At 29.8% G+C, this 12,977-nt stretch overlaps 1 protein-coding gene across 4 annotated transcripts in view; it reads left to right on the plus strand.

The window, feature by feature from the left end:
- Positions 1-12,977, plus strand: part of LOC143197618 (Kv channel-interacting protein 4) — a 253,188-nt gene that overhangs the window by 154,112 nt on the left and 86,099 nt on the right. For all 4 annotated transcript variants that reach the window (XM_076406188.1, XM_076406187.1, XM_076406185.1 and 1 more), the window contains exon 4: positions 1,435-1,505. In XM_076406188.1, the coding sequence (XP_076262303.1) occupies positions 1,435-1,505 (71 nt within the window). The remainder of the gene's footprint in view (positions 1-1,434; positions 1,506-12,977) is intronic.

Raw genomic sequence — 12,977 nt, forward strand, 5'->3', positions numbered from 1 at the left:
CAATAAATCGAGTGAACGTTTGGGATAATCACGTTTTGAAGATCTGTCTTTCCGACAGTGGATTCAAAATTCTATGATAAAATGGATGAAAGTAGCCGTCAAGATAATTGATTTAAATATGTTCAAATTAATTACTGCTTATAATAATACTTATACATTCATTCTATAATTTAAAACTGTTTAGTGAAATGCTATCGAAAGGCTCAATATTACACCAACATCATTTTCTCCTTCTACCTAGAAACTTTTACATGAGTAGCCTTTTCTAAATCACAGTAAATCATAATTATAAACTTCTTAACAATGCAATTATTTCTACAATAGAAGTTAAAAGAATTTTCAAATTATTCTCTAAAATTTGAAATTAAACTGATATAAGTGTATAATAAACCATTATTTATCTCGACTAACTAATTTGCTTTTTCTATTCTCAATAACTATTTATTGACCGTCGTTTTACATATGCTTCCTGAAACACAGTATGGAATAAATAGTGGAAACAAAATAGTTATTCTCTTTTTAAAGCAGTCGATTGTGTTTTTGGTTGCCTTGATCAATTTTATCTACTCACTGCTAACGATTCTAATACTTGTGTACAATGATGAATTTCTAAATAGCAGTTTTGATTACCAACATATTGTTGCATCTGTTAGTTCAGACAAAAGCAGCGGCGGTTAGGCGGAAAATACACTCAACTTGTCCAAAAATCAAAATGATTGGTTTATCAGTCAATCATAAAACTATTATGGCATGAACAATTTTAGCAATCTATGAGGTACAAATATTGAGTTGCACTAAAACATCAAACCAACTAGCAATCCAACGCTGCCAAAACAAAGTTACGATTAATTACCAATGCTTATCGTTACGTAACCAACTAAGACCTGCACGATGAACTCTAAATTAAATAAATTCACGAAGTTAGCCAAGATTTCGCCTTAATACCTGAAATAAGGTTATTAAATCACAGCAACGTGAAAGCAATACAGCTATCACTAATCACTGTTCATGCGGCACAGCAATGAAAGTTAATTTTCCTCGCATATACTCACTACAATACTTATTAAACTATTTTTCTATCAATAATGTTTTTAAAGTTTATGTTTTTAACAAAACATTATATTTAAACTACTACTCGTTAAAATTACTAAATAGATGCAATGTTCAAAAATTAAAAGAGTAGACATTAGAAAAGTCGTCAGTTATTTAAATAGAAAAACCAAAATTATACCAATAATCCCTCTAGATTATAAAACTGGCCTCCATTGTGTGCTAAAATTAAAAATACCTCGGTATTTGCATTTTTACTCTTTATCAATGACAAAAGTAGATTAGTGCAGTGCAACAAAACGTTACGGATAAATTTCATTATTTTAATTTCAGCACATTGCAGTTGTTCCTTTATTAATGACATATTTTTCTTTCACATTCCAGATGCAACAAATTATGCGCATTATGTTTTCAACACAATGAAACAAAAACAAACTGGAAAAATAAGCTTCGAGGTAAGAATAATTTAGTTGGTAGGAGAAAAAAAAAAGAATGTGGCGTTTTAGGATGGGGCAAAATACTAAACGTTCTCAGCATAAATTTTAAATAAATTTATCTGTTGTATTTGGAAGGTTATACTGCGTGTAATCCCATGCAAAATTGAGAAATATTGTATTCAGTAGATCGGGAAATATCTTATAAATATTTATAAGGATTTTAAAGGAAACATTTAAACTATATTTATAATATCCTAATTTATTCAAATCGGATATTTTAATAAATATCAAATTGTTTCTAATCAATTTAATATTAACAAAAGATCTACCATATTGAACTTGTAGTATGTTGATGAGATAACTAGCATAAATAATGCGGTCATACTTAATAAACACACAAGTTTACAAATTTGGGCCAACTTTTGGACTCGAGCAGATGAGAAAAGATAAGAACGAGTCTTAACGTTATTTGATACCCTGAAATCACATCTTTAATCCCTGTGTCAAGATTGGTTCTAGTTTTCTAGTTTGTGTATGATGAGAGTACTGCACTCTTATAAGAGCTGTAAGCTGATGACGTTGCATTAAAGATTATTCAGAACTTTGGATGTGTGAATGTTACATGCTCGGTAAACATGGAATATACATGACAAATTCACTCAAAGGATACATTGATTTTCCAGTGGTAAATATTGACAAATCATGGTTGCCGAAATTGTTTTATAACGCGTACAGAACATAGCAGTACAAGTGGTCACTTAGTGAAAATGTATCAGAAAAATCATGTAATGATTGTTACTTTTGCTCGATGATTATAATGATAACTTTGTCTTCATCATCGGCAAGCAATGAAAACGATTTTGTTATGAAATAATCAGAGAAGAACTATTTATCGGACCTAATATTCGAAAATTAAGGGCTAATGCTGAGTTTACAAAATGTTTGATGAAGCAGCAGCAGGGGCATCGTTTCAAAATGTTATTCACAACTTTCTCGGTAACCACAAATTTCCGGATTACAAGCACGTAATCGACAAGTTATTGCAAAATTGCTACAAGATCAGAGCTCGAATGTCAAAATTCATCTTCTGCTTTCACATCTTAACTTTTTCCACTAAACTTGGGCGACACGATCGACAAGCAAGGAGAGCGGTTACACCAGGATATAGCGAAAATAGAGATCATGGATTTTCGAACGAGGCATGATGGGTGATTTCTGTTGCACCCTAACTAATGTGTGAAACAGATCTTAAGCAGTATAAAAGGCTCAGTTCAACCTCTGTCCCTTTGTGATTTATAATTTTTAATTCAAGAAATGACCGTTAATGGTCAAAAATGGTAAAATAATGAATTTCTTTAATATTTCGCAACTAGAACCAATATTGCTGCTGCAAAACCGGCTGCTGATTTGAATTCGGTCCCCCAAATTTACCTTGTGAACAGCTTTTAGTTGCTCAGGTCCAAAACGTTGCATAATTGTTAGATTATTAAATCATAATACGTTAATCAATACATTCCTGAAACACCCTCTATTCATTAAATGTGGAACTAAAGATTCCATTTTAAAGATTAAAGTTCCAGCACCAACAGCACCATATTGGTTGAGAAATAGACACTCTTTCCGAGTGCTGGTTATAAATTGACGATAATGATGACGTTCAAACAAAATTTCAATATACTTTCCCTAGAACAACTTGCCTTAATCTCGGCAATTAATTCTTCATCTAAGGGAAATTTTCCCGAATTAATAGAGTGGTGTGAATACAGCTCCTTAACTGATTTTAAATGAATTAGTTTTTGAAACAGTAGCTCAAAAAATATTTTCAAGAAATCAAAAAACACTTTTCAACAAACTGAAAGATAATATATGTCAGAGAACGGTATTCTTCAAGCCTTCTCGACAATCCATCAAAGCCTCATTATCTTGGAATAAGTTGAAGGGATATTTTGATACTGAGGAAAAAAATTTACAACCATAAATTAGTTTCTGGAAATTTCCGTGATTTATTAAACGGCTAGTATTTCAGACAAGTATCAATATATAGTCCACGATATATTATTTCAGACCAACTATAAACTACGACATTGATCCAAATCTCATATTATTTGATAGTTAATCCTTTGATTGTTGAATACACTCTCATACCCTTTGAATTATAATTATTTCTCAAACAATCAAGCAGACAATTTTAATACTTATATGTTCTAACGCCTGGTTTTGTTTACAACTTGATCGTAAAGTTAGCGTCAGATCTTTTCTCCACTTTTTCCACTTCTTACGCTTGTTGCCGACAAATGCCCCCTTATTTAAGGTTTTTGGCTCTATTTCCTGAAATTTAAATATATGACTATATGTCTTCATAGATCCACTTTTATAACATTGTTCTATTTTATAACATATTTTTTTATTTCTAAATTAAGTTCGGTACAAATGTTTAGTATAATATTCCCGTTTTACTCCTTCAACTTTACACTTTACCTTTACGATATTAACGGTGGAGATATCAATTTATTATTACATAGCACGATGGTCCCATTTTCCCTAATTACTTTTCTCTTTATGAGGTTTTTTTATATGACCTATCAATTTCAGAGGGTAAATTTTATAGGGCCAAATAGAATTATTATATAGAGAAAGTTCGTAGACCACACGAAACATTTCTGTAATTGAAATATGATGATAGTAAAATATTTTACTTCTTTTTTCTTTTCTATTGATTCATACAACTTGAAGTATATTGTGAATTGTTTTGGGAAGTTATCATTGTTTTCCTATTCATGGCATTATCGGTACTTCGTGCATGTAACAAATGTGTGTATTATTCCTTTTATCAGTTTCCGGTCTAATAGAAACAATTTTTTAGAAACTGAATTTTATTCATCAACATATTTTTTGAATGCTTATGAATAGCTTCACCAACGCTCTCAATCGTGATAGCATTATTGCATCAATGTCCTAGTACTGGAAACATAACGCTCACCTCGATCGTCACATTTTTGTGTAAAAACGTAGCACCTTCTGATAGCTTTTATATTTCACTTTACGGTTTTCCTGATTTTTGGATTTATTTTGGAACTAGTAACTTTGTCCGAGCATTCCCTACGTTTGATACAGAGCCTTCGTAACATTTATCAAGCTTCAACAGTATTTTCTCATTAAAAAACAATATTTAATCACAAAGCAAAATCCATTTTAATCCATTCAATCAATTGAAAATTTTGAAATTCGAAGAATAAATGCTGTTTTACTAAAATCAATGTAACTTGCAAAGTAATGAAATGACAATAAAATTTGACAGTTTCATTTGAAGAACTCTCCAGAAATTATATGGATTTACCAACCGTATTTTTATACATGACACCGATTAGGAACTGATCTCTTATGAACTGCTTACAAGCTAGTTAGAATTTGATTCTTTAATTTAGCTACACTAAAGCAAAATATCTTCTTGGATCATAATTTGGCGAAAATAATATCCAAAAGTTAATTTTAAAGATGATTTCGATAGGCACCACCGTGAAAGATAATGAACCAATACATACACAAAGGCATAATGGTGTGATATTGCAACATGACAGCACTTAGACATATATTGCAAAAACCATGTATACTTATTTAGAAACAATGAAATAGAAAATTGCCGGCTTGGTTAGCCCAGTGGTCAAAAAATAGATGATATGGTGAAGAGTAAACCTTAAAAAATGTTACATTGTAAAATAGAAACCAGATGATAATATTTAGCTTAGAAGTATTAATATTAATATATTAAAAAATATACTAAATCAATATTAATATTAATTAGTATTAATATTACTAATAATTAGTATTAATATTAATATTAACGAAAAAAATAACAAAAAAATCTTAAAATACTAAAAACAAAAATGCACTTCATAAACAAAATAAAATGAAACTTAAGTTAACTTAACTTACAACAAATTATACTGAAAATTATGAAACCATAAATCGTGTATCAACCGATACTTTTAATTACATCATAGATAAAATATTTTAAAATATTAAATTGACTTCAAAAAATAAATAAGAAATTCACTAACTAGTAAAAAATAACCAGACTTAGACTCTTAACACAAAAAAACGTTGTAAAATAAAATATATACATAATAATCGTTGTAATAACTAAATAAAAGAAAACAAACAAAAACTTTATTAAACTTAAAACCTTAGCTTAATACCTACCTAAACATATTTACCTATTTACAATATTATTTTAACTACTACCAATTGATCACTTTGACGTCGGTACGAGCAACAAATTAGATTTGTTTTGTTCGTAATTTAATTTTCTTTATATGTTTAATTTTGTTTGCTATGATTATTATGTACATATTTTATTTTAAAACGTTTTTTTGTGCTAAAAATCTAAGTTTGATTACTTATTAATTTTTAGTGAGTTCCTTATTTATTTTTTGAAGTAGGTTCAATTTTTTTAAACATATTATTTTTCTCTTTTCAGTGTTAGATATTTACTCAATAAATTACACAGTTACTTTATTAAGTATTAAAATGGGTAGGCTAAGTAAAAGTGCAGCCCATATAAGGAAAAATATAAATAAAGAAACTATAATTGAAAATAAGGTACGCTTCAGACCCAGGGCTCCGTTACCTAGTCTACGTGATTTGACAAATTATCTAACTAAGCTAGAACAACAACAAAAAAATATTTCAATATTTCTGCCTACAATATTTCTACGACTCCTCATTTGATATAGTTAGTGCTTAAAAAGTAAACTGAACAGCTTTTGCACTGAAGGACTTTGGTAAGCAAATCCTTACTAAAAACTCCTCAAAAGCCCCTGAATGGTATAGCGGTCCCTGCTGTCATCATCAGCTTACCTAAATAACTTCAAAGTATACAGTCTGTACGACCCCATGATATTTAAAGGAATATCCTTCTAACCGTTGAGGAGTTGTATCTTCCGACACATCAGCTCAACAATCACATTATACACAAATATCTGATTATTTTTGATAAAAAATATGTGAAAACATTGGATGTGCCTTTGAAATTTGAGGGTTTCCCTAGATTTCCCCGGATTCCACCATCAATACCTGCCTTGGTTCCAATAAGACCACCTCGGAAGTGCATCCTTTCGAGTAAAAATATAATTTTGAAAATCGATCCACAATTGACGGAGAAATCGGTGAATATACGTAAAGAAAAATATATATACAGTCGAACATTGAACCTCATCCTTTTTTGAAGTCTGTTAAAAAATTATGATTAACTGTCAACAAAAGAAAAATATTTTATTCAGATATTATATAATAATTAAAAAATGTATATTTTAAAATAGCACAAATTAACAAATATATGACGTTTTTGTAGGCCTGAAACAAATTTAATCTTGTGTATCTCTGGTATATGTAGATATTTAAAAATAGATGCTCTGAAAATGGCCCGCTTTAACGTGGAATCACACAACTGAATCTTTCAACGGATGACAAGTAGTTGTTCTAAAATTAGCTCCGAAAATCCAAGAAATATTAACTGTCAGTCCCAACATATCCAGATATTTTAGAACCATTTATTTATGTAGTATTGTGGTAGTATAATGACCAAATATGTTGCCATTAGGTAAATTTTAAAAATATATTGACCTTTTATGATATTACACGTGTGTTTTACTATATATTTTTATGTACATTGTTTTATTATTGACAAAAGCATTATCGTTTATTTAATTTCTGTATATATCACATGAACTATCAGTCATATAGTTGTATATATATCTTTTATTACATATTGATATTAATATTGATTATATATTAATGGGTATTAGTTTAACTCACAATTTATGGATAGAGCTAATATTCCCTATAACTGTATTTTAGTAAGACTCATTAAATGTTTACTATTTATGTCATGTTAAATAAAAATATATATACCTATGAACATATATACCTTTAATATCTTACTCGCATTTGCTATATAACCAAAAATTAATATTTAACACATAAAAAGAAGAGTTAATGTAAGGCTCTAAATTTTATATTTATCTGAAAATTGTTAATCATCAGTTTAATTTACAACCAAACGTATATTTATAAAAATTGAAATAATAAAAGTACCATAAACAAATCTGAAACCATGTATTTATAAAACATTTTCAAATGAAAATAGACGTATACGGAACGTCGAAAAATATTAAATAGTGCAGACAAAAGTTTCATATTGAATAAAATTGATTGATTAGAGTTTTCAAGGATCAGTATGAGAAGTAAATATTCTGGATAAAAACAGGAACTATCGTGTTTAGTTATTTAATGAAAATAACATTATTTTTTCTTAAAACTTCTGTAATTGAAATATGGTGATAGTAAAATATTTTACTTCTTTTTTCTTTTCTATTGCTTCTAACTACTTGAAGTAAATTGTGAATTGTTTGAGGAATAAACAATGATTCCTCAATTATCACATGGACTATCAGTCATATAGTTGTATATATATCTTTTATTACATATTGATATTAATGTTGATTATATATAAATGGGTATTAGTTTAACTCACAATTTATGGACATAACTAATATTCCCTATAACTATATTTTAGTGAGACTCATTAAATGTTTACTATTTACGTCATGTTAAATAAAAAATATATGTGCCTATGTATATAAATATATACCTTTAATATCTTACATATGCTATATAACCAAACATTAATATTAAACACATAAAAATAAAAATTAATGTGGTTTTAAATTTTATATTTATCTGAAAATTGTTAATCATCAGTTACCATAAACAAATCTGAAATCAAAAATTTATAAAACATTTTCAAATAAAAATAGACGTATACGGAACGTCGAAAAATATTAAATAGTGCAGACAAAAGTTTCATATTGAATAAAATTGATTGATTAGAGTTTTCATGGATCAATATGAGAAGTAAATATTCTGGATAAAAACAGGAACTATCGTGTTTAGTTATTTAATGAAAATAACATTATTTTTTCTTAAAACTTCTGTAATTGAAATATGATGATAGTAAAATATTTTACTTCTTTTTTCTTTTCTATTGCTTCCAACTACTTGAAGTAAATTGTGGATTGTTTGAGGAATAAACAATGATTCCTCAATTATCACATGGACTATCAGTCATATAGTTGTATATATATCTTTTATTACATATTGATATTAATGTTGATTATATATAAATGGGTATTAGTTTAACTCACAATTTATGGACATAACTAATATTTCCTATAACTGTATTTTAGTGAGACTCATTAAATGTTTACTATTTACGTCATGTTAAATAAAAAATATATGTGCCTATGTATATAAATATATACCTTTAATATCTTACATATGCTATATAACCAAACATTAATATTAAACACATAAAAATAAGAATTAATGTGGTTTTAAATTTTATATTTATCTGAAAATTGTTAATCATCAGTTACCATAAACAAATCTGAAATCAAAAATTTATAAAACATTTTCAAATAAAAATAGACGTATACGGAACGTCGAAAAATATTAAATAGCGCAGACAAAAGTTTCATATTGAATAAAATTGATTGATTAGAGTTTTCAAGAATCAATATAAGAAGTAAATATTCTGGATAAAAACAGGAAATATTGTGTTTAGTTATTTAATGAAAACAATATTAAATTTTTCTTTAAAATATACCACCGTTCAAATATTTGGAACCAATAAGGTTTTTGAAAACAAAAAAACAATAAAACAGATAATTTATGATTTAGTGAAATATATGTAGTACAAATTTTTAAAAAAATTAATATGATTTTCATTAAATTTTGGCCTCGTCAAAATGACCTAACTTTATTTTTAATTACTAACAAATTTTATTCATTCTGTTTATTAACTTAAGTGCTTGAAGTCGAGTATGTGTCTATGGATAGAATATGTATGTGTGTTTCATTAAATATATGCTTAAAACTAAGATAAAACTTTTTTCTAGAAAGTAAACGAGATATACTCCTCCAATATAAGCCTTCGATGATCATATTTTTATATGAATCAAATTTCTTCTGTATTTTTAAGGCAGATCTGGAGAGTACAGTGTTATAATTGAGTCATAAATCATTAAACTGAACCATTATTTTCATCAACTTTTAACACGGTGGATTGTTTTATCCATTTTGAAACGTGAAGCCATTTTCCTTGATTTTTACACTTAATTTGTTTATAGCTGTTAATAGTTCTACCTTACCCAACAAAATGTATAAATAAATTACAAAAACTATGCGTCCAATATACGGTGTGCAATTGTGAATACATCATTTGCCAGTTCACACACGTAAGAAATAGTTTTTATTTCACTTGATCATTTCAAAGCAGACACGACTCACTTCGAAAACACTAACATTAAGCCATTCTCAATTTTCATAAAAAATTGTAACTCATACATCAACTCATGCATCTTCCCTTTGCAGTTCTCCAAAATAATTTTTAGATTTTGTAGATTTTTCTGAATCAACTGCAAATATTGGACGACTAAAGTGTTCAGCAGCATTCGTGTTTATACGACATTTGAATTCAGCACAGGATAATACAAAAATAGTATGGATTTAGAACAGGCATACTATCTATGCATCAGTCTGAAGACTTATTAAGTTACGTGTTATGACGCCACCTAGTAACTTTTAAAAGCGAAATTAGTTTTTTTAGAGTTTATTTAGAGTTAATTAAACTACATCTTACTTTTATTTATGATTTTACTAAAAAATCGGATTTTAGATTTTAGCTAAGCAAAATCCGATATTATTTAAATTCCAATCTTACTATATTACAAATGACTGGAACAGATAAGGTTATTATTGAACTATTATTTCAAAACAAAACCATTGATCGTTTTTCGTAAAAACCATAATATGTATATATATATATATATATATATATATATATATATATATATATATATATATATATATATATATATTCTTTCTCATATTTCCACTGCTGAAGATCTGCTTTTGGTCGTTTGAAGAACCCGTAGTTTTAGACTGAGATTTCGGCATAATATCCTCTACGTTCTTCAGGTCTTGATTTTCCTACTACCTACCTGTAGATCATAACACTGTTCTCTTTTGAATTCATTCTTTCAATTAACTGACTTCAAATTGATTATCAAGAAAAGAACGGGTTGACGCAGCTGAAGCTCTCTGGTCACAAATGATTAATTTAAGGTGTTCAAAGACTTCTAATCATAAATTACTACAATTCGAAAACATCCATGCTTTGTAAAGCAACCCTAGTTTATGAATTAATGACAGAGCATAGCAGTTCAGGGTGTAAAACCACCAAAGGCTCACTGAAATTTCTGTCAACTAGCATAGTTTACTGAAATTTGAACAGAAACTTGCAGTTCAGGATATACGTCACCAAAGATGGATTGCAGTAACTCAGTTACTCAGCAGTAGACTAGTGGAAGCAACCAAAACTCGAGAAGCCGTTCTATAAGGGATTTCTCAAGGAGATTTGGATAAAAACAGTGCTATTCGGAAGATCATCCAATGCAAACTGGAGAATGAAATTTTATTACAACTCTAAGCTCTCCGGATGGGATAAAGACCACGTAAATCCTTTTGCTCGTTTATTTAGGAAAGCTACAACAGCTAAATAACAAAATCAAAATCCAAAGTGACTTAAATGTAAGCATTTTAATAAATACCAATACCTCATGAAAATTAGGTATATTTCTTAAAGTATTGTGTCTGGAATATATGGCTCTGCCCGTCATCATTTTATAGTGTCATAAAATTACTGTAAATGAGAAGGGACTATCTATTTAAGTGTTTGATGTAAGTAGTATTTATGAATAATGTTATATATACGAGGATGGTTCAAATATGTTCGAGACAAATACTCTGACACTTCTATTTACTATTGAAAAAATGTACAGTTTTTATAGGTATTTCCCCTCACTAGTTCCGCATTTTGTCTATCTTTCTGGAGTTTTTTGATGCCGGTATCGAAGAATTCCTTGGACAACTCGGACAGCCACGAACTGCTCTATATCCTCATCGGTGTTGAATCTTTCACCTCCGAGGGTAGGGGGGAGGGGTGTTCCAGCATATTAAATAATAGTAGGTAACCTACCATTAATGGTAGGTTGGGTACACAGGAAATCGACGTACAGCACGCCCCGCCAGACCCAGAACACCGTATACAGAACCTTACCCGCGGTTGTCCTGGTTGTCTTCGCTTTGACGGGCGCCTCTTCCTCCTCCTTCCTCCACTTTATAGACGACATATTGCTTTGGGGAGTGTAATAATGTACCCATGTCTCCGTCTGTAGTGAAGATTCGCATTAAAAAACCGTCCCATTCCGCCTCGCATCGCGTCAGCAAGCGGCGACAAACTTTCAACCACTTAAAATTTTGCTCGAAGTTCAACAGTTTAGAAACCCATTGTGCCGTTATTTTGAAGGTGTTCGTGGATGATAGACTCTACACTACCAATACTGATGCCGAGTTCACCCGAAATGTCTCGAACATTCATCCTACGGTCCTCCAAAATGAGTTGTACTACGCGGCGAATGTTTTCTCGTGTGATGCTAGTTCGTGGTCGACGATCATGCGGCTCATTTTCAGGTTCAGCGGCCATCCTTGAATGCTTTGGCCAATTTAAACACGGAAGTCCTACTCAGACACTCACTACCGAACTGATTTTGCAAACGCAGAAAAATTGCCTTCTCTTTAACGCCTTCCCACACTAGAAAACGAATGACCATAGGTTGTGCTACGACGGTCGGCCCTTAACATTCCTCATGGTCGTAGCACGCGCGTGAAACATACGCTTCCGATGAAAACTATGCCACACTATTCGTAAGGGACCCAGCTATCATATACTCAAGCCACGACCTTCAAAACATACATACGCGCCATCTACAGCGTTTGTCTCTATTATATTTTAACCACCCTCGTAGAAGAAAATATCAAGGGAGTGCGCTGATGTTGTGAAGTTTATTTATATATAAGCACTTTATCTGAAAACGCTAATTAACTTTAATCGATATTCAAAATAGAGTGCAGCCATTAATAGCCAATACATCAACAAGATAATTACATCATCAATAAGTCCACGCTGTAACGATTTTTTAAAAATACCCTGACCTCGCTTTCGAATTTTGATGGAATTACCGTAATAAGATTTCATCCTATCTTAGACTGTTACTCTCAATTTCGTTGAAACGTTCCATAAATTGTTTTTTTTTCCTTGTAGGTCTTAAAATAGAATTTTAATGAAGAGGAATATTTTCAAACTTTATATTTTGATGTCATTATCATGATCGTAATTATTCTTGAGACGTGTGGATGTGATATATTATTAAAAATGTTCATTCCATTGGTTTCATTCTATAAACAACTTATTTATTTATTTATTGTATTTTATTTACTTTTTTAAATAATTGGTATCTTATTACTAGTCGTTTCTGACTAGCTTCCAGTTTGTCTCCACAGTACAGTAACTTAAAACTCTGGTATTTATCT

Source organism: Rhynchophorus ferrugineus, unplaced genomic scaffold (genome assembly GCF_030347505.1).
Source record: "Rhynchophorus ferrugineus isolate W39M unplaced genomic scaffold, kcgeb_rfMv2 rfM5, whole genome shotgun sequence".
Taxonomy (NCBI): Eukaryota; Metazoa; Arthropoda; class Insecta; order Coleoptera; family Curculionidae; genus Rhynchophorus; species Rhynchophorus ferrugineus.